General features: G+C 40.2%; 1 protein-coding gene across 3 annotated transcripts in view; it reads right to left on the bottom strand.

Moving 5' to 3' along the window:
* Positions 1-26,781, bottom strand: part of PTP4A3 (protein tyrosine phosphatase 4A3) — a 98,650-nt gene that overhangs the window by 11,531 nt on the left and 60,338 nt on the right. The window contains exons 1-3 of one of the 3 annotated variants that reach the window (XM_063451008.1): positions 14,481-14,744; positions 6,465-7,174; positions 2,032-2,124 (exon numbers count right to left, since the gene is read on the bottom strand). In XM_063451008.1, the coding sequence (XP_063307078.1) occupies positions 2,032-2,124; positions 6,465-6,569 (198 nt within the window). In that variant the 5' untranslated portion in view covers positions 6,570-7,174; positions 14,481-14,744. Of the gene's footprint in view, positions 1-2,031; positions 2,125-6,464; positions 7,175-12,824; positions 12,933-14,480; positions 14,745-26,781 lie in introns of those variants that run through there. The other 2 variants (XM_063451010.1, XM_063451009.1) reach the window with 2 other exon arrangements.

The raw sequence follows: 26,781 nt of genomic DNA, 5'->3' as shown, positions 1-26,781 counted from the left end.
ATCTCTGTATATATGTTTAGTGGATAGCTCCCTTATTCGGTGTCCATAAATATTGCAATCTAATATATGGATAACAAATAAGGGATTTATCTACTAAACAACTGAAAATAAGAAAAGGGCGTTTTTAATTTTGATCCTTTAGCTGTTTAGTAGATAATTCCCTGAATTGGTGCCCGTATGCAAGATTTCCATATTTAAAGATACCAAATGAGGGTGCTGTTTAGCAGATAGTTCCCTTATTTGGTGTCCTTAAATATGGCAAGCTCACATAAGGATAGCAAATAGGGAAGTTATCTGCTAAACAATGATCGAAGTTAAGAGGTGTCAGCCAGCCCACAACAAGAAATCTGGGTGGCTAATGTGAATTATATGCAAATGTGTTGTCAGATGCCAGCATGCAGAGCACAGTGTTTCTGCGTGTGTGTATATATGTATCTGAATGTGTGTATGTCCGTGTATGTGTATATGTGCAGACATCTCAAAATCTCGCCAATACTACACACCAATACACTCATGCATTTCAACGTCAACACTACATACAAACCACACCATTATATATAACCACATCACTGCATTCAAATACCACACAACACACAAATGCATGCTTGCATTCAAACACCAACACTACATACAAACACACACACCCCTACATTCACTCACTCATACTCCATACAAAAACACGCATACATTCACACACAAACAATGCTCAGTGCTAAATACATTAAAAAAAAATTGGTTGTTTTTTACATTTAAAGTTGGGGGGGGGGTGCCAAAAATAGGACCCGCCCCGGGTGCCAAATGCTCTAGGTACGCCCCTGCACACAGAGTTAATGAAGGTCTAAAACAACCGTGTAATCGACATTTAGCCGAGGACCTTGAGAACCTGTACAGGAGTGTGCGTGTATTGTATGCGAGTGACAGGTGGGATTTAGATTATGTGACAGTATCCCTTTATGAAGTCAATCACACCAGTAGTTGCCCACCCACTCTCCGAGCTGCTGAGGCTTCTATTAGAGGGACAAATATAGCGCAGCTATCAAAACCTCCGTGCCAAGGTCTGGCATTTATAATGCAATGTAAACACTGCACGGGGGAAGCCAGAAGGACAACAAATTCTCATCTCAAAACCATGTCAGATGCAGAAACAATATCTTTCAGTGTTGCCCATTAAATTGGATAACACGATGACTTGTTCAAATCGCATTTATATAAAGAAACACAAACTGTTACAGAACAAACCTTTGCATTAATAAGCAACCCATGTTAGAGGAATTGTCACCAACTCGAAGAAAGGATTGGGCAGGCTTCCTCAAACTCCGGCCCTCCAGATGTTGCTGAACTACAACTCCCATGATTCAATGAATGAAATAGATAGGCTGAGAATCATGGGAGTTGTAGTTCAGCAACATCTGGAGGGCCGGAGTTTGGGGAAGCCTGCACTAAAGCATTATGTGCAGGTTTAAATACACATAATACACATACGGTAGTTCCTTTGACCGTACATCCAGGTACTAGTTCTGACATCTTGTCATAATGTACTACACTCGCGCCCCCCCCTTCCAAACATAGGCATCCTGTTAAGCAGAATGCCGTTGGGCGGGTTACTGCTACAATTACTGCCGAGAAAGTAGGCAGGCGCCAGGCAGTCTGCAAATAAAGCAACATGGCACACAACGGGCACCGTTTCAGTGCTCTCTGCAGGGTCTTATTGCCATGAACGTAGTATAACCACGTCTAATGATGTGCCAGCACTACACATTTTGGGAGCAGGTCCCTAAAATCTGGATAGTCAAGCCAAAATCGTAAATTTTGAGAGGCATGCATAATGACGCACGTGCATGCAAACATACAAATGCCGACTTCTAGCCAAGAATTTCTGCATGAGGATATTTATAATATAGGTAATGGCTTTGCCTCATTGGCCATTTGTGCTCTGTAATCGTTAGGGGGCTGTTTGGTGACCGTCCCTATTTAACCTGGTTACTAACCCTAATTTATCCTGCCACAGGCATAACCAGATTGTCAACTTACCATCACAGTAATGCCATCTTTTTCCAGAGGGGTCTTATCATACGTAATTTCGCACACTCTGACCACAGTTGTGGCGCCATACTTCTTCAGATCCTGTAATCAACGGCACACAAAGTGTGAATTCAAAAGAGTATAAAATAAATTACACCATAGGATGCACAAGTTATAACATAGGAAGTGTTTTCACAACAAGCCAACATTAAAAATTAAACATCAATCTTAAGCAATATACACTTATAGCGTATGACAGCTAATGGCCTTTCAGAGACTCACCACTGTAGTTTCTCACCATTGTTGGTGGACAACCAAGCGAGACTCATGTGATGGATGAGAACATGCCTCTTCTGGCACATCAGCAGGGCCAGCGCTTCCTATAGGTGAGATAGGCTGTCGCCTAGTGCACATTGGAAAATGGGTCGCCCGGTGACCGCCTACCACCTCTGCTGTAACCTCTGCGCTGCCTCTTGTCCCACATGCTGCAGCCACCTGAGCTCAGAGGCAGGGGGCACAGCAGAAGTCGGGGGGAGTGGGAGCTGCGCTGAGGTATTGGCCGGGGTGCCTCTGCCAGCAGAGCTCTTTGGGGCTTGAGGGCCTGCACGCTTGGGGCCACCCGATGGGCATCTGAACGTGGTCATGGTCGGGCGGCGCTGCCCTCAAGCAGGCAGCGCAACCGGGTCCCTGTTATATCATCGACATGGGATGAAGTGAGTCACGTCACTTCCTCCAAGATGCAGATAGAGCGCCGCGCGGGACACAGAAGGTGGAGGGACGAGACCCAGCCCAGCCAGCTCCACACTCATATCAGCCTCAGCCAGCAGGACCCTGGGAAACCTGCACATAAAAGGTATGTTAGTAGAAGGGTGGCTGAAAATTTAACACTTATGACATGTGTGTGTGTGTGTGTGTGCGCATGTGTATCTGTGTATGTATTTGCCAGTGTGTATCTGTTCATATCTGAGTTTGTGTATGTGTCAGTTCTGAGTAAGAATAGGTCAGTGTATGAGTGTGTATGTCTCTGTGTGTAGCTGTGCATGTCTGTATACATCATTGTGTATCTGCGCTCCTACTGCCCACCCCGTGCATAGAGACGTGTGAGAGGGCGGAGTCAGACATGCTGCATTCAAGAAAGAAGTCTGAATGGCCAGTGGGCAGCAGCAGTGCCTGCTGGGTTTCTGGGACAGCCAAGGAGAAGGAGCCAAATTAGGCTACTTCTTGTTCCTCCAGGGTGTTGGCTTTGGTGAGCAGCTGCAAGCAGCCTCCAAAGAGCCTGTTCTACACCAAAGCGAGGAGCCAGACTGCAGCCAAAGATCATTATCATCTTGCACTCATCTGGTGGTAGGTAGACAATCTAGTATAGTATTAGTACCACTAAGATCTAATTTACCTCACATTAAAGAGACACCATAGTCACCAGAACCACTACAGATTAATGTAGTTGTCCTGGTGAATATAGCCTGTCCCTGCAGGCTTTTCAGTGTAAACACTGCTGCCTGGGGACACCTCCAGTGACGGTCACTCAGACGGCCACTAGAGGTACTTCCTGGGTCAGTGCTGCACAATGTGGAGCACTGGCATTATGCGTCTCCAAGGAGCTAAACGTTCACCTTAGAGATGCACTGATTCAATTCATCGCTATCTGTAGATGCTGATTGGTGCAGTGTTTTACTGTGCATGCGCAAGAGCCTCCTAATGCTTTTCTATAGGAAAGCATTGGATTGTCTGAGATGATCAATATGGAGAGGGGGCCATACACCTAAATCGTACGGTTTAACTACTTACATTGGGGGGGGGGGGGGGAGGGGGGAAATGTCTCTTTAGTGAAATGTACAATTTGAGCTATGTTTTAACAGGTTTATTCAGAAAAGTGTGCATTTTTGTGAACTATTGTGAATTTCACAATATCCAAACGGGGGAAAACACCCCAATTCAACCAATTGCAAGTTTGGCTATTTGGCCCTAATGGGAGACCATATGCACCAGAACCACTGTAGCTTGTTTATTTAGCAATGGCAAGTTATTATCTACTATTCCAGATAGGTTTAATTGCAACCTAGAACACGTTTAAATAATGTAAATGTCGAAATAAAAGGGTGGGACATATGTGATGTCATGATGGGCAGATCATATGGGTGGGATATGTGATGTCACATCGTGGGCAGATCGTATGGGTGGGCTATGTGAGGTCACATCGTGGGCAGATCGTATGGGTGGGCTATGTGAGGTCACATCGTGGGCAGATCGTATGGGTGGGCTGTGAGGTCACATCGTGGGCAGATCGTATGGGTGGGCTATGTGATGTCACATCGTGGGCAGATCGTATGGGTGGGATATGTGATGTCACATCGTGGGCAGATCGTATGGGTGGGCTATGTGAGGTCACATCGTGGGCAGATCGTATGGGTGGGCTATGTGAGGTCACATCGTGGGCAGATCGTATGGGTGGGCTATGTGAGGTCACATCGTGGGCAGATCGTATGGGTGGGCTATGTGATGTCACATCGTGGGCAGATCGTATGGGTGGGCTATGTGAGGTCACATCGTGGGCAGATCGTATGGGTGGGATATGTGATGTCACATCGTGGGCAGATCGTATGGGTGGGATATGTGATGTCACATAGTGGGCAGAGCATATGAGGGCAAACCTAGGGCAGCAAAAATCCTTGCACCAGCCCTGCACATCAGCTGGCACAGCGATTCCAAGCCAGTCATATTGCTAGTAAACCAACTGAGAACAGCTTCACTTCCATATTATTTCACAAACATGGACTTTAGCTGATAAATCATGAGGAACAGGAGAGGACCCATTCCCATGCTGCCCTACCTAACTTTAAACAGATCATGTTTTATGATGAACTCACCGATTTAAAAACCAAAAATTGGCCAAGAAAGTAAACCGGAAAATCCCATAAAATATAAAATAAAACAGGCAAACTGATGATTTGATATCAAATTGCTTAGCAATCACTGCCACTACCCAGGATATCTGAAAGCTAGCCATTACCTAGTTTTAGAATTTAGTTTTTGGAAGAGGGACAAGTTTTGTTGATTAAGCTGCATGGATATAGGTACAATAACCACCTCTCATATTTTACTAGACGCACAGGGGAATCTATATTACAGGGCTGCATAAAAATTACAAACAAAAGAATGTGATGCATCTGTTTAGAAGCTTCTCTTTCAAGCAGGTGAATAGAATGAGTTACTTACCAAGATTTGGACATCGGCTATTGAAACAAATGATAAAGGTGTGTTTGTGCCAATGTATGTGAAACCAATTAAAATAATGTTTTGTGACAAAGATCTTGCATATCCACCATAACCATACTGTGTTACTGTAAATACCAAATCCAATTCCTCTATTTGAACCTGCTTCCCTAATCACAAAGACGTCATACAATCAGGCTTGTTAATTGGGGGCAAGGGGGACCCAAACAGGACACTGATCACCTAAATAACTTTTGTTGAATACATTTATTAGCATTTTGCAGAGGCAATGCAAATTCTTTTATAACTTTAACTACAGTTTATCTTTAAACCGATCAGTAATGTTGCCATGGCAAAATAGTTTATTACTCTAAACATGCTTTCCAAACGCAATTTATTTTTAGTTTTTTGCTCAGTTTAAAGTTCCCAAACATCCAATAAAGTAAAGATCAGTAGTTGGACGGCTTCCACTTTCTGCAAAAACTGCAAGGGGAGGGGTGGGGGGCTGAAAATAGCTTAGTTGTGTCCCTTGCAGTGGCAAGTCATTTTAGGAGTGATCTTGGCAGCAGTAAGAGAATCGTATGTGAATGTTTGGAGATGGGGCTAAAATGTATCTATCGCATAACAGGTAATATATTCTGACTTTGCAATACCGCTGATGGGCTTCCAAACTCTGGGACTTTACACTTAAGGCTTTTTTTTCCCCTTTTGACTTCAAAGAAAACTAAACGGGATTAGAATCAATGTGACTGCTTAAAATAAACTTATTTCCCCAAAGGATATTTGCCTTTTGGTCAACTGGATATTGCATGAACCCATCAAATATTGCTAGCGTTTTAATATGCCGCAGTGAAAAAAAGCCACACTAAACCAAACAGATTATATATTTTAAGCATACTTTTTCCATGCAGAAGCATATTAAATAATTCAACTACATTTAATTAACTACCCAAATACAAAATAAACAAATTTACTGTTTAGCAGATACACCCCCAATTAAAACTTGCAAGCATATAATTATGCAATTTCATTGGGGGTATATTTAAAAACAGCTTGCAAAACCTGCAGATCTCTTGTCTCCTGCCTTTGCAAGCCCTCCCCTTCTAGCCCCACCCAGACTTTCTGTGGCTGTCCAATCACAGACCTCCCAATGCAGTTCAATGAAAATGCTTTGCAACTCAGAAGCTCTGAGCCATGCTTGATGCTCAAGTCTAGCAGTCATTGCTTACCTCGATGAAAGTATTAAGGGTTGCGTTTGTTGGGTTATGGGTGATCAGGAAACGCATGTTTTTGTAACAGACCTCCACTGGAGCAGGACGATTTATACGAGCCATTGCGACACAGCAAAGATTCAGTTGAGAAAATAAAAAAACAAAAATTACAGACAAACACAAATATTGTGCAAAATGTCCCAAGGGCTGTACAGTATTATTCTCTTTCCGAACACCGTAAAAAAGCAGCAAAGAGATGGCAATCCACCATATGTTGGGGGAGCGAAAAACGTCAAGGCAGCATTCACTTTCCTTTGTGACGAAGTTCTGCAGCTGAAAAAGATTTTCTTCTTTTAAATGTCCTTAGATTTGTGTGTGGGGAAAAAAAATAATATATATATATATATAAATATATAGATATTTATACGTTAATCCTGATAGTTCAGATGCAAATCTGTATCGCTGATGCCTCAATCACGTTACCCCATCTGGATATACTGTGTGTGATCCACCAAGGACCGAGTAAGGACGGGACGCACTTAGGTGGGGGCACAGGAGTCTGTGTTTGGGGGTGACCCGTTTGCAGAAAGCTCTAATGGTTGTATCCACGTGCAAAAAGCACCGTGTGACGTGTGTGACCAGGCACGACGTTCATGCGTACATGCAGTGCTGTGCGTGGCAATATTCAAAGATTTTCTTCAACTGCTCCATATATGTGCAAATTTCAGCTGTGGAGCAAAGAGAAAAGACATTAATTCTACATCTATACAACGCCTTTACATATAAACAGTATTTGAAATGTCTTCGTTAAGTGTATAGAAACAAACACTTCACTTTTTAAGGAAAGCTGACATTTTTTTGTGACCATTGCCATTTCACTCACCACAGCAAACCATAGCACAAAATATCGCGGAGTGGAATATAAAACTGATGCAGAAACAACATTAAAAACTAAACAAAAACAGTTGGAGACGCACTGAATAATGAGCGATTGCATCAAACCTCTCTCTGCTGAAAGGATACTGCAATGACTGTTTATGCTGCTGAAATTAAGTTTTTACTTCTGCCTCTTCGTTAGTGTATAGTGCACTAATTAAAAAAAGGAACTGTCCATCACAAACGTATTACTGCACCTGTACAAATAACAGCACAAACACTGGCTATAGCGATTCACAGAGAGAGTATGGTACTTCGAGCTTCACAACCCACTCGAAGCACCATAACTACTACAGATGTTTTAGTTTTTTTTTTCTACAGCTTATTGCAGAGATCAATGAGCATCGAGTCATTTGGGGAACTCCCTTCGTGATTGCGAGTAACATTCCCAATAGTGATTTACAAGAAATTGAGCTCACAAATATCTGGAGTGCTAAGGTTAGTTGCAATGTTTGCAAAATGACACAAAAACATAGATAAGATAAGACTCTATGTAAAGGAAGAATTGTTCTAAAGAAACAAAATGAGTACAAACCTATACCGTGCAGCTCCACAACTCCAGATTAATAAACATAAAGAAGGGAACAGTCCCAGCTGCCACCCGCCCCCCATGTGTATGGTTTCCTATGATCTCTAAATTTAGCTGAGTATTGATCACACGCAGTGGCTGCTTGCGCTAATCAAATGACTGGCTGGTGACGGAACAAATGGCCATTTCAGAACAATTGGAGGATACTACCCAAGGTTAGGTCATAGAGGAAGGAAAATCCCAAATGTCAGTCTATTTATAGAGCGATGATACAATGACCTGCTACCAAAACATTACATCAGAGGGAGGACGCAGGTCTGGTCTGTAATATACAGCGGGCACTCCGCATACAGAATAAACTGTCTAATTCAGTTCAGACGGAAGGAGGACGAGCGATGACGTAAGCAGGTGTCATATACAGCGGGCACTCTGGGATACACAAACTGTCTAATCGCTGACTGCCCGGAGGATGCAGGTCTGGTCTAACATTACAGCGGGTGCTCTGGATACACAAAAAATGGTCTAATTACTGACTGCTCTGAGGACACAGGACTGGTCTGTAATATACAGCGGGCACTCTGGATACACAATCAACTGTCTAATTACTGACTGCTCGGAGGACACAGGTCTGGTCTGTAATATACAGCGGGCACTCTGGATACACAATAAACTGTTGAATTGCTGGCTGCCCTGTTGTACACATTAAGAGGCACTGAAAGTAAATTTGTATTGTAAGTCCCATAGTAACGATGTATGCATATTAAAAAAATATATAAAGTCATATAAAATGTATGTTAGACCTAAATTCAGCAAATTCGGATTTTGATTCATCACCATTTACTGAATAAACCTTCATTATTTAACATGCTCTGTTTTGGGGGTGTCCATAGGGTAGATCCACAGATGTTTTAAAACTACAACTCCCATGATGCTTTGCATGCAACGGAAGATGCTTTTTTAAATAACTGGGCATCTACCTTTTGGGCACCCCTGATGGATTTTGTCAGAAGGTGAATTGCATCACTTACCTACCAGCCTATTACCAACCTCAAATTTTTTAAAGGACAAGTGTCAAATTTTTACTTTTTAAAAGGTTTATTCAATTTAATGAAATAATGATATATTCTGTAAATGTATTTATATAGATTTTTTTTTTTGTCTGGCAGAGCAACCATCTGACCAACTGCTGCTCAACCGAACGTGCCGGCTGCTCTGTGTGAAAACAACAAACATGTTAGGTTGAGGAGCAGTTGGTTAGATACCAGTACACTGGACCACCAATGGACTTTTGGGATTATCCCTATTGAAAAGGACTAAAGGGTGGGAGATGTTGGGCTTTATTTTATGGCGTTGTTATTGTTTTAACCTCGCGGTCCCTGAGGAAATCCCATAATCGTGATGAAATGCATAGGACCATATTGTATTACTCCTATTTTTAACTATTTTATTAAAAGCTGTTCAAGTTACCTACTACTCGGAGTCCTGGTTGGTTCCAGACTAACAATGAAGACAACAGAGAAGGGGATTACAGTTCGGGGAAGGCCCCCTTGGAGTGCTTTCAATTTCATACGCTTGCGAGTGCAATCTATCGCAGTGGTTGTATTTATATCAATATTGTATTACACTATGTTCTGTTTATTTCTTTCCTGATGACCGTACAGTCTGACCCACCATAGATGCTCAAACTCATAAAAAAAAGAGTAAAGTTTTAAGTCTGAAAAATAATCAAATTACATAATTTAAAAAATAAATAAAAATAATTTTCATTAAATGTAATAAACTGTCAAAATATGAAAAGTTAACATTTTATGACAGCTGTCATTTAAGGGACATTTCGCTGCTTGAAATTCAATGTTGAAGTAAGATGTTTTAACATTTTATTTTTGCATACCCCATACAGTTACAGATATAGAGGTTTATACTGAACTCAAGGAGAATTAACCAGAATGGCCCAATATGAGTAACAATCTCCATTTATAAGGTTGTCATGCAGTAATACATACACGGCATGTCGTTAATGCGGTTAGAGCTGGCTAACGTGCCATCAGCTTTACATGGTAAACGCTGACTCCCCATGAGACCGGCTCGAAGCAGTAAACAGCCAGAGCATCTCACAGGGCACTGGGAAACCTCTGGGCTCAATGATATACAGAGAAACCTCAAGCCATTAGCAGACTCATCACCGATTTAATTTTAAAGATTAAACTCAATGTCAAGTTACTTTGTTTTAATGTTAAAACCGTGAATGTGAGTTTATTAGAAAATATAAAGTGAAATGTATAAATACATAAAATGTGTACTATTAAAAATAGTGCCATTAAGTGGTTCTGTACCTTTAATAAGTCACAAGATAAAGGGTCCAGAGGTTAATGGTGTATCCAGAACTCTGAAATGGCATTACTTCCCCCAAGTGCATGTTTCAGTATTAAAAAGGATCTTATTAGGGATAGGGCTCCTTTAATATTTGGGCTGCATTGTCCCAAAAATACACTCGTGGGCAGCAGCAGTTTTTATTTTGGGGGGTGGGAGGGGGATTTTGGTCCTTAAGTCATCCCCTCTCCTTATAATGAATGGCCCCAGGAGGAGTTAAAGAGGAGGAATCATTCTCCCAACATATCAATTTCTGGAGAAGGACTGAATTAATGGTGGCAGGTGCAAATAGAAGCTCCCGACAGGGGTTGTAACTCAAATTCCGGACGTGTACCAGTACCAATCTGAGGTTAGAACCTATATAGTGCACAGGGTCAGAGGCACCAGGCAATACACGTTTTATTTAGGTCACTGACCCCCAGTGTCTGAAACCATCTGCAACCTACCTGTTCAAATATTACAGATACTGTATATATTGGTATCAAATGTTTACTTTTACCACTTGGATAAAGCAAAAAAAAAAACCCAAAGGCCCTATATTTAATAATTTTACAAGATGTTTTAGGATTGACTTCCAAACGTACATTTCCCAAATGTTCCCATTTATTCCCAGGCAAGGTTGGTGATACACTGCCGATTCATGAAAGGGTCTGGGTTCATTCACAAAGCAATATTTTAACTTTATCCGTCTGGATGTGGAAAATAAACGCTTGGAAAGTGCATCTTAATTTTGTATAACCTGTGAGATAGCACAGTAGGTTAAAAGGACCTCTGAAGTCACCCAGCCGACTCCAACTCAATGCCATGGTCTAAGTGCAGTGGTGCTGTCATTTTGTATACCGTTTAGTAGAAACTGCAATGTTTGCATTGCAGGGTTAAATACACGTCTAGTGATGGTCTTCCTGACAGACACTAGAGGCGCTTCTTCCTCCAGAACTTGGAGATATGCGGCATTTGGCTGCGCATGCGTACCTCCTTTCCATTGCTTCTCTGTGAGTAGCTATGTATCGGAGGAGAACGCTGGTGATGTAAGCTTTGATGCGGACCTTGCCAGGGGAGGAGCTGGAGACTGCAACGGAGAATCTGGGCGCTCGAAATGAGTCGAGTAAACTTTATTTAGGGTAATTTTACAGAGCAAAAAGGGATCGACAGTGATCACAAAGTGTGTCTTTAAACTTGTAAACTCCATAGTATCCTGTGACCTGTACCAAGCTGTTTATCCTTCTAATCTCAACAAAAAGTACCAATCCAATGAGGCGTACTGATTGGATTGGTACTTTTTATGCCACAACAAGGTGCGAAACACACATTCGCAGTCAAGATTATAAATGGATTACAGATCTCTTTCCTACTCATGTATACTAAAAAATACTATACACACACACACACACACACACACACAACCTAAAAGCAGTACAGGTTGATCTTATTTTATGAAACTACTATCTGTGCGTGTGCGTTATACCAACAAGATAATACTGAGAAAACAAACATTACAAAAACAGACACAAAGTTAAACAGTAAAAACACTAAAGCAGAACTAGAAAAAGCAGCCAATTAAAAAAGGAACCAGATCGTTTATATATCTGGCTAATTTTATGGCTTTAAAAAAATAGAATAATTTAGGCTTCGATTTGTATTAATCCGCTAGCTGCACGTACAGTACGCAAGTTATCCATAATGCCAGCAATTATGGACACTGAATAATGAAATTTTAACATTCACACACCAAAATAGCTGAAGAATAAAAAATAAAATAAAAAATCCACCTATTTTTTTTCCAATATAATGAATTTGGGCTACAATTTTCAATCCCCTTGTTAATTCCTGCAAGTTCTTAGCTCCACGTATCCACTACCCTTCTACAAATAAAGAAAAATGAAAAACACAAAATGCAGAAATAATCCTTAAAGGGACAATAAAAATGTTGGCATTACAAACACTGATCCAAGTTTGTGTTCACGTTCTATGTTTTGCTAGAAGTCGAAACGTCAACACACTGTAGTTTACCGCACAAATTTTAAATAAATACTTTGCTTAAATGGCAATCTAAACAATACCCAACAGAAAATGAATCTTTGGATCTTATGAGTATCTGGAAATTATGGGGGTGGAGGGGAAGCATGTACTGGCTGTGCGTAACCCTGTACTAAGAGACAGTCACTGGTTATAAATCACAACTTAGCAAGTCTCATGCATCCAAAATAAATAAATACAAATCGAAGATAAAAAGCCATAAAAAAAACACACATTTTCTTAAAGCATTTGGTTATTCCCAGAGCTCAACCCTTAGCACTTTCTTTTTTACTAGACTGCAGATTAACACCATCAGGTATTCCACCAGCTTTAGAAGCACGCCAGACAGGACTTGGTTTAAGTTCATGGTTTCCATGGAGAACTGCAGATAAGGCTTTGGAGGAATCCCCTTTTCCTTCCTATTAAACTCGTTCAGGCACACCCAAATATTACATCGAGTTCAGGTTCACGAAGAAAGGGACAAAACAAAAAAAAAAATGTAATCATAATAAAGTAATTGTACAAACCTGTCCTTCGGAAATCAGAGCCTGTGAACTATGCAAACAAACCGTAACTCCAAACACAACATTGTGAAAGAGCGTATCGAAGTATCTACGAAGATGCCTCTGGATGAACTTGTACCAAACGTCTCAACCCTCAATGAACCTACATTTCACCAGTGCAAACCGAGAAAGGAAATAGACAGAAAAAAAAAAAAAGCCGACAGACACTAATCGTCTGCTCATCCCGATTATAAAAAATAAAAAAAAATCCCAAAAAACACTGCTTAATTGAAAATTCTTCTAGTCTTTTTCAAATGCCCCTTCAACATTTCCTTACCGCTCCCCAATATTGTCTTGAAGTCAACAGCATGCATCTGCAAGAACCTTTTTATTACTCCCTTTAAAAACAAGTGACACCCCTTGTCATCGCGCACGTGGCCAAAGGCAAGTCGCCCCAATATCGATATTTAATAATCTGCTTATTTGTTCACAGTAGCTCTATAGAGCCCTTCTTTCTGGAATGACAAACCTAGCCAGCATACTATAGAGTACAGATAGTACCGTCAAATCAACAAGATTTATAAGATTGATGATATACTGGCTGTTTCAATGTTTTCCTTTGTATGTAATGTTTGTAACAGATACATCCACAATGGCCCCTCTTTCAGCAAACAAACATCAGGATTAAAAAAAATAAATTAAACGGTTTCTCAAAACGTAGCAAAGTTGATTGCTGTGCGTTAGAACTTATACAGCATCAGATTCCACCATGGTAAATCCAACACTTTGCAAGCACTGCAGGATTTAGAGATAAAGAGATAAAGCAGTAGCAATGAGGTGTAGGGTTCTATCTCCGGAACAATAAGATTCTTTGTAAAACCTGATCAAATTCAAACTTTAACCCCTTAAGGAACAAACTTCTGGAATAAAAGGGAATCATGACATGTCACACATGTCATGTGTCCTTAAGGGGTTAAATCTTCACAATAAAGGATGTTTAACCTCAACGAATAAAGAGGATATCAGGTGGCCTTGCAAATATCCTACCGGCTAGTTCCAGTGACTCAATGCAAACACTGCATGTATACACCATTATATACCCAGGGGATCCATGTTGTATACTTGGATTTCAATAGTTTGAGATAACTTCCAAATGTAAACATATTGGCAGAAAACCAAAAAAACACCCACTCTGCACACTGTACCACAGAACCTCAGAATGTCGGCTCAAAAATTATTATGTAAGGCAACAGCCACAGCAGATACACACGCCAGCTTACGCATAAATGGACCCTTAGCAATCGATGGAGACATTGAAAGTACACCAATAATAAAGGCAAAACATTCTAAGATTGCAAAGAATTCTACACACACTCTAAAAGGCTTCAAAATTGTAAAAGTATATTGCATAATATTCTATTTTAATTTTTCCTAGATATTAGGGGCCTATGTCGTGAGTTAAAATTCAACAACTGATGTTTGTATTTATAACACACACAATGAAACACAAATATACAAAATCACAAAACACACAAAGAGACTACAATGTCACACGCCATATGTACACAATACAATTCTGCTACTAAGATAAAGCTAAACTCCAAGAATGAAGTGAAAAGTGAGCTGTGACAGCATAGAAGGCCACGGCTGGAAGGAGAGGCTGCCTTTTCAGACACTTACCTTAAAATGCCTGGAAGGAGAGGAGATGACCGGCTGCTGGCACTGTTTGGGAGAGCAGACCGAAGGCAGAGTGTTACTAAAGTGAATTATACCCACTGCCTGGAACCAGTCACAGCTGCTTCTCATAGCCACACGATAGGGACAATGCTGAGCAGCTAATGTCACAAAGAAATGCTATGCCAATACTCTTACAGTAACTAAGTCCAACACAAATAAGCTGCTCTTCCTCCTCCTCCTTTCCCAGGCTGCCCGAGAGCCAGGTTTCTCACTAGGCTGTGCTACACACAGTATTGGTTTCTGGAGCCTCCGCCTCGTCACACAGAGCACTCATGCAGCACATTAAGGAGGAATGTGCTCTGCTCATTGTGTTCTGACATTCGAAATCAAACTGCGGAGCAAACCGGGTCTTAGATAGAAGAGAAGCAGATAACATAGTAACAAAACACACACACACAAAAAACCACACAAAACATCACAATAAACAAATGTCCCGATTTCTGTGATAGTGTATTACATTGTAGCTACATACAGACAAATAAGCTCCAACATGTTCTGTAGCTCTGTACAATAGACAAGTAATTGGGGCACAGTGTGCGTTTATCACCAACCTACATACAGTAGGTATACAGTGTATGTATATTTTATTTATACAGCGCTAACAGGTGTACTCAGCACTTTACAGGTTACATTACAGTAGAGGGAGGTATAGTTAGTGCAGTAGGTATACAGTGTATGTATATTTTATTTATATAGCGCTAACAGGTGTACTCAGCGCTTTACAGTTTACATTACAGTAGAGGGAGGTACAGTAAGTGCAGTAGGTATACAGTGTATGTATATTTTATTTATATAGCGCTAACAGGTGTACTCAGCACTTTACATGTTGCATTACAGTAGAGGGGGTACAGTAAGTGCAGTAGGTATACAGTGTATGTATATTTTATTTATACAGCGCTAACAGGTGTACTCCGCACTTTACAGGTTACATTACAGTAGAGGGAGGTATAGTTAGTGCAGTAGGTATACAGTGTATGTATATTTTATTTATACAGCGCTAACAGGTGTACTCAGCACTTTACAGGTTACATTACAGTAGAGGGAGGTATAGTTAGTGCAGTAGGTATACAGTGTATGTATATTTTATTTATATAGCGCTAACAGGTGTACTCAGCGCTTTACAGTTTACATTACAGTAGAGGGAGGTACAGTAAGTGCAGTAGGTATACAGTGTATGTATATTTTTATTTATATAGCGCTAACAGGTGTACTCAGCACTTTACAGGTTACATAGCAGTAAACTGAGGTACAGAGTTAGATATAAGCCTGGTCCAGCAACCATAACAGTTACTGTTCATAATTCTTTAACACCATTCTGATGAGACATTACAACAGTGGCCAGACCGCTTGACCATGTCTGAACGCTTAAAGGAACATTATAGCATTATTAATTCATATTTGTACTTCTAACGCTATAGTGACAGAGTCACCGTTTAGGTGGTCTTCTTGATGTAGCTGAACCTCTTTGGCTGAGATCATGGAGATCAGTGATATCAGCGAATCCAATGCTTTCCATTAGGCATTGGGAGGCTAGGGTGCATTGCTGCACCATTCAGCTGGTCTCTCTGAGAGAATCTGATTAAAATAGAGAGCTTTACTCTGCTATTGTTACGGTTCTCACCGTGCCATACAGACGGCCCGACATGGTCGTCCCACAAGTGCCAAACAGGGAGTCTGAACCGGGTCCTTTGCTGTCCTGGGCCTGCTATCTGCCTATGAGCAACTGCAGTTCCGATTCTTTCCAGCTGTTCTAACCCTATTGTTCCTGGCTATGTCTGCAGCACTGGGGGCTGGAGTAATTCTATGGTCATTGCTGTGCTTCACCTGAGACTGATCATTCATCTGCCGGGTATAATAACTGCCCCTCTTGGAGAACATTATCAAGTCTTTAATCCTGGTGTAGGTGTTCAGTTCCTGTTTTCTATTCATCTGAACTTGTATTCCATATTGACCATGGTTTCTCACTTTGGCTACACTTCTGTCATCCTGACCTCTGCCTTCCTTTGACTTTGGCTATCCCTCGACTATCCTGCTGTTTGTGACCTGGTCGGTGCTGCTTTGGAACACCTTTCCTGCACAGCCCCCGTGCACGAATTCACAGTCCAGGTGGCTTCTTACCCGGTCACCTTGGAAAGTGTCTATCTGCAAGGGTGAGCAAACATATCTGCGCTCCAGACTCCCACCTCAGGTAAGACCCTGACAGCTATTTTATGGAAGCACCCCAGGTGGCTGTCATACTGAGAACTACTAGAGGCAGGTTAACCTAGCAAAGAAATTTTTTTTTTTGCAGAACATGCAAAGTTTTCATCTGCAGGGTTAAAACGGATGGGCACGAGGCACCCAGACCATCATTGAGATAATGTGGTTTGGGTGCCTATAGTGTTCCTTTAAATATTTGTAAATGGACATAGCGCAGTGGGCATTTGTGTACTTAATACAGCTGACATAAATCTATACTTGCAGAACATGCCAGATCAACTAGAATTGTACATGTTGCTCTATAATATTTCATAAGTAGTTTGTAGAAGTTGAACTGCATTGCTGACACCACAAGGGAAGGTATCAGCCACCACCACCATGTCAACAGCCCGGGTTTCCATGCCACCAGTAACCATGTTTTGCTTAGTTAAGTTTAGTTTCTACCAGTGTCAACGCTTGCAGCATAAGCCAGTTTAGTTGGTGTCATGTTCTAGAACTTAAAAGGAATCTCAAATGTCCATGCGTACGACGAACTATTTCAGCGTTGCAGTCACATGACAAGAGCACGTGTTGTACGAGCATGCTTGTTCTCAATTATTCAGCTGACCGCACTGTAAGAAAAACAAAATCTTAGCCATTTCCTGACCTCAAAAGCCAATCCTGGAGATTTGCAGCAAATGATGGACATTTAGGAGAACACCTATTTCGTCTTAAAATTATTTTGTTATTTTATTTTCTGGTTAAAACGAGGTCTCTACCCTGGAAGAGTCCTTTAAATGTGACGTCCGTTAGAGATCCCTCATGAAATGATGGAATAGGATTTGCAAACTTCGTCACAGGCAGACTATAATTTGATTAATTCATTCATTATTTGGAATAAGCAAAGCATGTTATCCTGACAGATCACTTGTCATCAATCATGTCATTTTTAACCTGCAGTACATGCATACAATACACGTCTGTCTATGGCTAGATGCATATTTTAATCTCTATATAGATTCCTTTAATGAAGACTAAAAGCATTATACATCAAAGAAGACAGATTATCTTTGGATAGTCTGTATAATATTTGAGCCAGAGTTCTTCGCGCAGCTCCTGAGCTAAATCTTCCCTGCTGGTTCAATAGTCATCCTAAGATCAAATCCAACATGTCTCAAAATAAATTAATATAATTTCGATCACCTGTTTTATTCGCTCGATTCCTGGGAGCAAACAAAGTGTACTGCTCATCAGTACTCAACGTGCTTGCACAAATAAATGCTATATTGCACAAGGTGTGTAACCCGAAGACAAAAATAACAAAACACGGGAAAATAAAGTATTTTTAGGCCACATACAAAAACAGACACAATCTTTTATAGTAATCCTGAAGTAATAACCTCAGTTTATATAAAATACATAGATTGCATGGACACACATATACATACAGTTTCAAGTCATGTAAAACTACATAAAATCTAAGCACTACCACAATAACCCCAATATTGGTGGACCCTACTTTTAATATGTGAGACAAGCATGGAGCCACTTTGTTAAATTAGATTAGGACCCACCAATATTGATCAATTATATTAGGACCCACCGATATTAATCAATTATATTAGGATCTGCCAATATTCATCAATTATATTAGAATCCACCGATACTGATCGATTAGGATCCACCAATATTGTCGCACCTTGGTGTACTGGTTTACCCAAATCCTTATATCTTTGACTAGATTAGACTAGATGGGCCGAATGGTTCGTATTTGCCGTCACATTCCATGTTTCTATGATACAGTTTCCAGGGATTTGCAAAGGTTTGATTTTTTGTATGAGCACGGAGACTATTTTTATTTTTTTATTTTTTTTAAATACACCGACATGAGACTGTTGCAAATGTTCCTGTTGTGATTTTTTTTTTTAGCAACTGAATCTATGTTAATAACTATGGACACATTACTTTTAACTGACACATGGCACCGTGCCCAGAACATTGTTTGAACTGAAGGCTTAGTTGATAGCATCCTGTAAATAATTTAAGGTAGCGCTGACAGGTTGTGTACTATGGAAATCAAAATGTATAGATCAAAGGAAGACATGGGAATTTAAATACATGTGCCAAGTACCATAACCACCTCCATGCATAAGCTGCGATGGAAGGAGCTTCCTGTACCTGCTGTCCCTCAGTTGCTGTATCACAGCTGCAGTAATTTGCAAAAATCTCCGCAGGTACACGACCATCTCTCCATTCTGTGACATTACCAAAAATAGCTTGGCTTCTCGCTGCCAGTACACGACTCTGCTCGCTATTTATATATCGACGTGACTTGTAAGAGGTTCTGCACAACAAGTATTTTGTTTATGAATTAAAGCCATTTTTCCATGTCCAATTGTGGCTGTAGCTCCTCCGTTCAGATCCCATAAAACCTTGTTAAACATAGATATATACATGCGATCACTGAAAGTAAAAAAAAAAAAAAAAAAAAAAAAAAAGGACCATTTAAATAAAAAAACAAAAACAAACCACAAACACACAGACACTTCCTATCCTCTGCAACAACAAAAAACCATGTTGGTTTGCAGTAAAGAAGGGAAATTGAAGAGTGTGTATAACAATAGTAGTGGGGATAAGAGTTCAATTTATACATTGTCTTAGATTTCCTTAGTTTCCCAGTACACACATGAATTAAATATTATACTGGCATGAGTTTCGATATATACTTAAATTGATGTACACCCACAAAATTCAAGGGCGACAAGATATCTATAGAATGACTGAGTTGCTAGTCTGTATTGTGGCACCTGACAGACAGATACACACACACACACACACACACACACTCTGACACTGTAGCCGACATATTCATGTCAATGGCATTAGCAGATCAGATAAAATAAGAACGTCCAACTTTCGCCTGACAGCGATTTGGCAGCACAATGTGTATTTAAAACTATATACTTCATTAAGAGCCAATGTATTTGCATGACTGGTACAATTTAAAATGAATGAATGCTGCCAATGTTTAGGGCATTATACGACAATGCAAAATAACGCATTTGCATAGTGGTTTTTCCCATTTCATGCGATTCTGCTAGGAGCCCAGCAGTTTATGTATTACATTCATACAATAAATTCGGTGTAGGAGGAAATTAATTAACTAGTTCTGGTTTGAATAAAATTCTCTCCATTCCAGAAAAAAAAAAAATCGTTCCTGGTACCCAGGACAAGTTTATGATAGAGCTGGTTTATCCAACCATCTCAGTACCCATTTGCATATTTGCCTATTTTCCAGTGGCTACAAGGGGTTGTGTACAGGACGTAATCTGTGATAGCTGACACTATACAATATTTTCTTGGTAAATAACAGGCGTTCAAGCAGTAAGCAGAGAATTGTGTTGAATTAAAAACAGCAACATTTAAACCAAGAACTAGTAAAATTCTAAATCTCTTCAAAAGTCAGTTTACCATATGTGACAGATCCATCTGCATAGACTTATTTTGCTGGTTCGTCTGTTTGCCTTAATTTCGCTGGATTTCCAGTCCGTATGCCCCTGTTCGTGTGTTTCTCCAAATACCGATTGAAACTACTGAACGGAAGGCCAGCCAGGAGAGGAGTGTTGGTTAACCTATTGGCCCCAATTAGAACGTTGCGGTTAACCGCAGACACCTCTCCATTCCATTTGTACGGGTGGTCGTCGTTTATATGCTGACCACGAGGCGGCGCCCATTTTGGGACACGAGGAGAATCAGCGGTGTTCGGTGCAAATCTTATGGAACTAAAAACGGACACTTTATCTACCGAACACCGCTGGAAGTTGCCGCCAGCCTTCTATTTCGTCGAGGCGTACGAACACCGGTCAGTTCGGGAGTTCTTACATTCGTATGGACTTTACCCAGATTGCCATCCCATGGAGTCATTCGTATACCGAAAGACTTGTGAAAGACTTTGACTCCATGGCGATTGAACTAGGTACATCGGATCTGAGCGCTCTTCGGTAGAAATATGTACTTAGATCCAGGCTATCTGGGGATACGTTACACAAACCATATGCATTCGGTTTTTCTTCAGTTATGTATTTTATTGTATTTTTCCTTTTGTATTTTAAAATGGTGATTGTCTCTATCCTGGGAGACAATTAGGTTTCTTCCTAATTATCTCCGGGATAGAGAAAAAGGATTTATGGGTAAGATGGGAAGGGCTTATATTGAAGCCACTGCGATTGCCTACTGTCCAATATGTTTTACAGTCTTCCACAAGGTCCCCTAAGGGAGTGTCCACCTTGTGGAGACCCGCATAAATACCGGGCAGGTAGCCCCCATTAACCCCTTAAGGACCAAACTTCTGGAATAAAAGGGAATCATGACGTCAGACATGTCATGTGTCCTTAAGGGGTTAAACACATTCCTGGTTGACCTTCAAGACTGAGCTTGGTCTCGTTTGTGGAGGGATTTATTATTGGGACAGTAATTTCGTTATTTCTAGCTGTGGACGGAGTTCGACTGAATTGCTGATCGGGAGTTGCCGCGTTCGTATGCTCCGTTCGGGAGTTTGACGATCGGCTGGATTAAAACTGCATTTCTGGAGAAGGGGATTATTCACTAAACGGCGGCTTTATCTACCTGGCGGTGAGTGTCGTAACACCGTAACTATTAGTTTAGAGATTTTAGCCAGAGCTTTGCAATTCTGCTTTCTATTCATTGTTCAGTAAATAAACACCTTGTATCCCTGGGTTTCCCTGAGTGCGTCAATACACGTATTTGTTCAGAGAAATGTACATTGTATGTAGATGTTCTTACTCCCTAATTAGCCCAGTATCTGTCGGAATGCATTGGTTTTTGGTACAGGGAGCAGTTTCTGCGAAAGGGCTGAGCAAAAACTGTAAAATAAATAAATAAATAAAAGAAGACAGCCACTAGAGGTAGGTTTAATCCTGAAATGTTAACATTACCATTTCTACAAAACTGCATAGTTTTACATTGCAGGGTGGAAACTACAGGGCCTCCTCACCCAGACCACTTTGTTGCGATAAAGTGTTCTGGGTGCATTTAGTGGTCCTTTTTGGAGGGTCCTGTTCAAATTAGATTTTTGCTAATATAGACTTGGTATATAAATGCTTCTTCCGCACTGCACATTGTGTCCCAAGGTTATCCTTTGTGTTTAATAAAGGATGTCTTACCAGACACTATTAAATTCCGTAATTTTGTCCCTCATGTGGACCTGGTGCTGTGGAAGTATTTAAGTGGGAGAAGAACCCACACAACAGGACTCTTATGGAACAAGATTTGTCTATACCTCGCCTATGCTTCTTTACACTGGTCTACTACATTATAGGTTTTAGAATCCAAAATAGAGTTATAGACCCAGATATCCTGACCTATTACATGGTTTTTTCCCCCAAGGAAATGCTGGATTCTCAGTCCCCATGGCATGAGTAGTGCCAAATTCCACCCCGCCTCCATAATTTCAAAAATATTGTATTCTCAGGCAAGTGAAAAAAGCACTTTATATGAGTAGGATAAAGCTGGGTACGATTTGAGAAGATGGGAGCAAGCAAGCCACCAGTCCTGTGACACATACATCCTATTGTGCTGTTCTTGTTCCCTCTGGGAATTCCAGACACCTTATGTATGCTGCAGCCGAGTACCTGGAATCTGCAATGATCAAACCTGTCCAGACAGGGCTCTGCGCATCAGAAGCCAATTGTTGTGAAACAGGGGAGTCTCCCAGACACCGTTCTGATTATAAAAATCACATGAGGGGTGTATAAAATTTACAGCTGATAACCAAAGCTATCCAAAGGAAGATAAATTCCCAACAATATTATTTTGTAGTTCTGTGCTCTCTATAATGAAGTTGTATGTGTGGTGTGTGTTAACTAGTTGGAATGAGAAGTAGAATTACACACAACTCAAATAATAAATAAAAAAAATCTTGAGTTTCCTCTTAAGTAAATGGGGGTGAAGGTGCAGCTAAAACACAAGAGCAAGATGTGTCTCAATTTTTGAATGTAACCTATGGTAGAACCATTAGGAATAAATATATATATATATATAAAAAAACAATTTGGAAAAGCAATAAAGAGTACTGAAAATGCAGATCATTTTTTTGGGGTACATTACAGAAAAGATGGAAAAAAATGTCCCCAATGTATAAAGGTGGAGTAATCATTTAATACATAAGAATCGCACAATGTTTAAACATAATCCTCTTAGTTACACAGCTAATGGCACTAAACATTCTGCATGTCAGGAGAATCGGCAAACCATTCAAAATGTGACAATGACACCGATCTCTAAAACTACACTCAGGTTACCAGGAAGCTTACATTTTATTGTTCCCATAAAAAAAGTGTACATTAAAATAACAAAAACCTTACTTGTCATGGTCCTACAGATATTGGGGACAAGAGACGCACACAACCCTACATTCAGATGCATGAGATACTCTAACCGCTGTGATCCCCATTCCGTGTTGTCTATTTCGAGGACACATGGAAACCTCTCTTCCTGGGTACAGTGCAACAAGTTAGTGTTAGTTTTGAACATCCTCATATTTATTTAGAGAACTTGGTGGATAAACTAAGTTGCCAAAACTAACCGGCAATTTGCAGTTTGCGCACCTCAATACACTTCGACGTTCCCAAACAATCAGATAAAATGACAGGTCCTCTAGGAAACAAAACATCTGTTCTACAGTTTCTGATCAGGAAAAGCAATGAGCTGCCAATTTGTACGCCTGAATAATTAATACTTTCTCTTACTGTGATGTACACACAGCGTGAAAAATGCTGGCTAATGCAACCATTAAATCCACAGGATCTGTTTTAGTGTCTCATCGATACACAGTCAAGGTTATTTACGAATGTGAGAATGTTCAGTGAATTCAAATTGAATTCCAAATTTAAGGTAAAAAAAGCCAAACTGGAGAAATTCTCTAAGCCAGCTGGGCTTTTATTTTGGCCATCGTGGCCTTAAATTTGATATTCAGTTTGAATTCTCTCTTAAGTATATAGCCATGAATGATTGCATCTGTGAGCTGTGCCCCGTGAAACGTGGTAGAGACCATCTTGAAAATGAATAACAGAAGGAGTTGGTTTACAAGGGTACGGCATTATCATTAAGGTTACAGTTCGAACAGGTCTTTAATAGGACATCTTTACTAAGGAAGTACATAGCTACTGACTGGCTCTCAGATTACACACCACATCTATAGGGCGGTATTCTCAACTGTTGACAAGGTTCCGATTTTGGTTATAGTAATTCAGGTTGGAGGCTGAACCTCCTTGAATCTTGGTAACAAAGTTTAAAGGAACACTATAGTCACCTAAATTACTTTAGCTAAATAAAGCAGTTTTAGTGTATATATCATTCCCCTGCAATTTCACTGCTCAATTCACTGTAATTTAGGAGTTAAATCACTTTGTTTCTGTTTATGCAGCCCTAGCCACACCTCCCCTGGCTATGATTGACAGAGCCTGAATAAAAAAAACAAAAACTGGTTTCACTTTCAAACAGATGTAATTTACCTTAAATAATTGTATCTCAATCTCTAAATTGAACTTTAAATCACATACAAAAGGCTCTTGCAGGGTCTAGCAAGCTATTAACATAGCAGGGGATAAGAAAATCTTAATTAAACAGAACTTGCAATAAAGAAAGCCTAAATAGGGCTCTCTATACAGGAAGTGTTTATGGAAGGCTGTGCAAGTCACATGCAGGGAGGTGTGACTAGGGTTAATAAACAAAGGGATTTAACTCCTAAATGGCAGAGGATTGAGCAGTGAGGCTGCAGGGGCATGTTCTATACACCAAAACTGCTTCATTAAGCTAAAGTTGTTCGGGTGACTATAGTGTCCCTTTAAATAGAGCCAAATTCGCTTGAATTGTGCTCTTCGAACATGGAATAATGCAGTCACACAAGAGACTCTGCTGTGATCAAAGTCAATGTGAAATTGTGGTCTTACTGTGTTATAGGAGAGAGCTATAGCCATTAGGTTCCTCCCTTTGGATCACTGAACTTTACAAACAGAATTATTTAACAGTGTTTCAATCAGAAAATCAACTCCCCACTCTTGTGTTACCTGATATTGGATGCAAAATTATTTTGACTCACGACATTAACCCCATCCTTCACCCCCCAAATAAATTAATGGAATGAAAGCCTATTAACAGGTTAATGGTCTCATCCACTAAAGGATGGAGTCAGGTATTATGCGGTGATTATTTCAGAAACTCTGTGTAGTTTGCTAAATAATGCAAGAACATATCATTAGGTGATGATCTGCACAAAAACAAATCTCAATTGATTGCGGTTTGCAATAAATAAAATGGCTGAATCTATTGTGACTAAATCTGACATTCGCCAACTGCCCCATGCCATGAACTTGGGACCATGTACAGCACACCGGGAGGTGTGTCTTAGCAGTATTATGGAGGCGAGGCAACAAAGGCAGCAAATTTTGGGATGACGCCAGTGCGATAACCCAGAAATCCTGCACAAGAAAGTAAAGTAAATACCTCCCTAACATTTACTGGGGTAAACCATCAGCAACTTACACAGCACAGTCAATCTTTAAAGGATACATGTAATTAAGTTACAGTCCCCCCCCAATTTTGTTAAAAAAAGTTTTTACAAATTAACCATGCACAATTTCAAGATTTTTTTTTCCTAATTTTATTTTTTTTAAGAGAACAAAAAAAATGTAAAAAATAAAATTAGTTCACAAATTCAGACACTTTCTCAGAAAAAGAAGGCTCACTCTTGCACCTCTTTTTTTTGTACATCAACAGCACAAAATGAAGGAAAATATTGACCAAAAAAAACACCTTTGTAGTGAAATAACCAGTTCCACTGTTTATGTATACCTTTCATTGAATGTAGTTTAAAGCGTCTTCCAGGTATATCCTGGTTCTTTCACCATGAGATTCAACACTTCATAGTTTATTATTTATTTTTCTCTTTTATCTAGGGCTCCATTTGATATTTGACATGGAGAGAGAAGGGCTGTATGTAGTACGTTCTATAACGTAATCCAACATATTTCACACTCATTGCCCTCGATAGGATGAATGACTGGTTGGCTCCCCTTGAATCAGGGCCTGTGGGCTTCGAGTTATGAACACAACAACCTGTCTCCTGCAAGTCCATTAAGCCAGTGAGACATCTCACCAGATGTATACATGTAATTCATTAGGAGAGGGGTTTACAAAGAGCTCAGCCCATCACAAAAATAGAATTCACATAAAAAAAAAATCTGCTTCATTTTCCTATTTTAAAACATTATCTCTCAGATCGAGCAATTTGATATCAAGCCAGAACACCCTGGCACACATGATGCTTAGGTTCGGGTATGTTCTACACGTATTAATCAAGGAACAGCATACATCCCAGAACAGGCAGTGATGGATGGTACCTGTCATTCGGAGAAGAGTTCGTGGAAATGACAGATGTTGCAAATCACGGATACAACCTTTGGCTCATTAAGCTCGTTCAGCAACCGACTAGTTGCAAGAGCAAAATTTCCAGCCTCGTTTGGAAGGGAAATTCACTAAAAAGACATATAATGTGCTCTTTAAGCTCTCAGCTCCATTCTATCTGTAAATATCTATACTCTATATTATCAAATGGAAAGTTATTCTGATGAGAAAAGATTGCTATAGCAATCAGAGATACATCTTGATCTATAGGCAACCTTTGGCACCCCAGTGGTTGTGCTCTTACATCTATAATGATACTTACATCTTGATACTTTGCCATCATTATAGATGTAAGAGCATTGTGGGAGATGTCGTCCAAAAGATCTGGAGTGCCGAAGGTTGCCCACCCCTGATCTAGAAGTTGTAGCACAAATTAGCTTTTCAATTCCGCAAACATACTTGCTTCAACAGACACATGAAAACCATGCACCAAAAGAACCCGAGTGCCCAAACTGTGACTCAAAAGAAACGTGTCACTCTGCAATTAAGTATGAAAATGGAGGTCAGGCTGTGCGTATTGTGTGTATTTGGTGGGCGTTTATTTTAATTTAGTGCCATAAAAAAAATAAAAATAAACACTTAG

The sequence above is a fragment of the Pelobates fuscus genome, chromosome 4 (genome assembly GCF_036172605.1).
Source record: "Pelobates fuscus isolate aPelFus1 chromosome 4, aPelFus1.pri, whole genome shotgun sequence".
NCBI lineage: Eukaryota > Metazoa > Chordata > Amphibia > Anura > Pelobatidae > Pelobates > Pelobates fuscus.
This window is presented reverse-complemented; position numbering and strand designations above follow the sequence as displayed.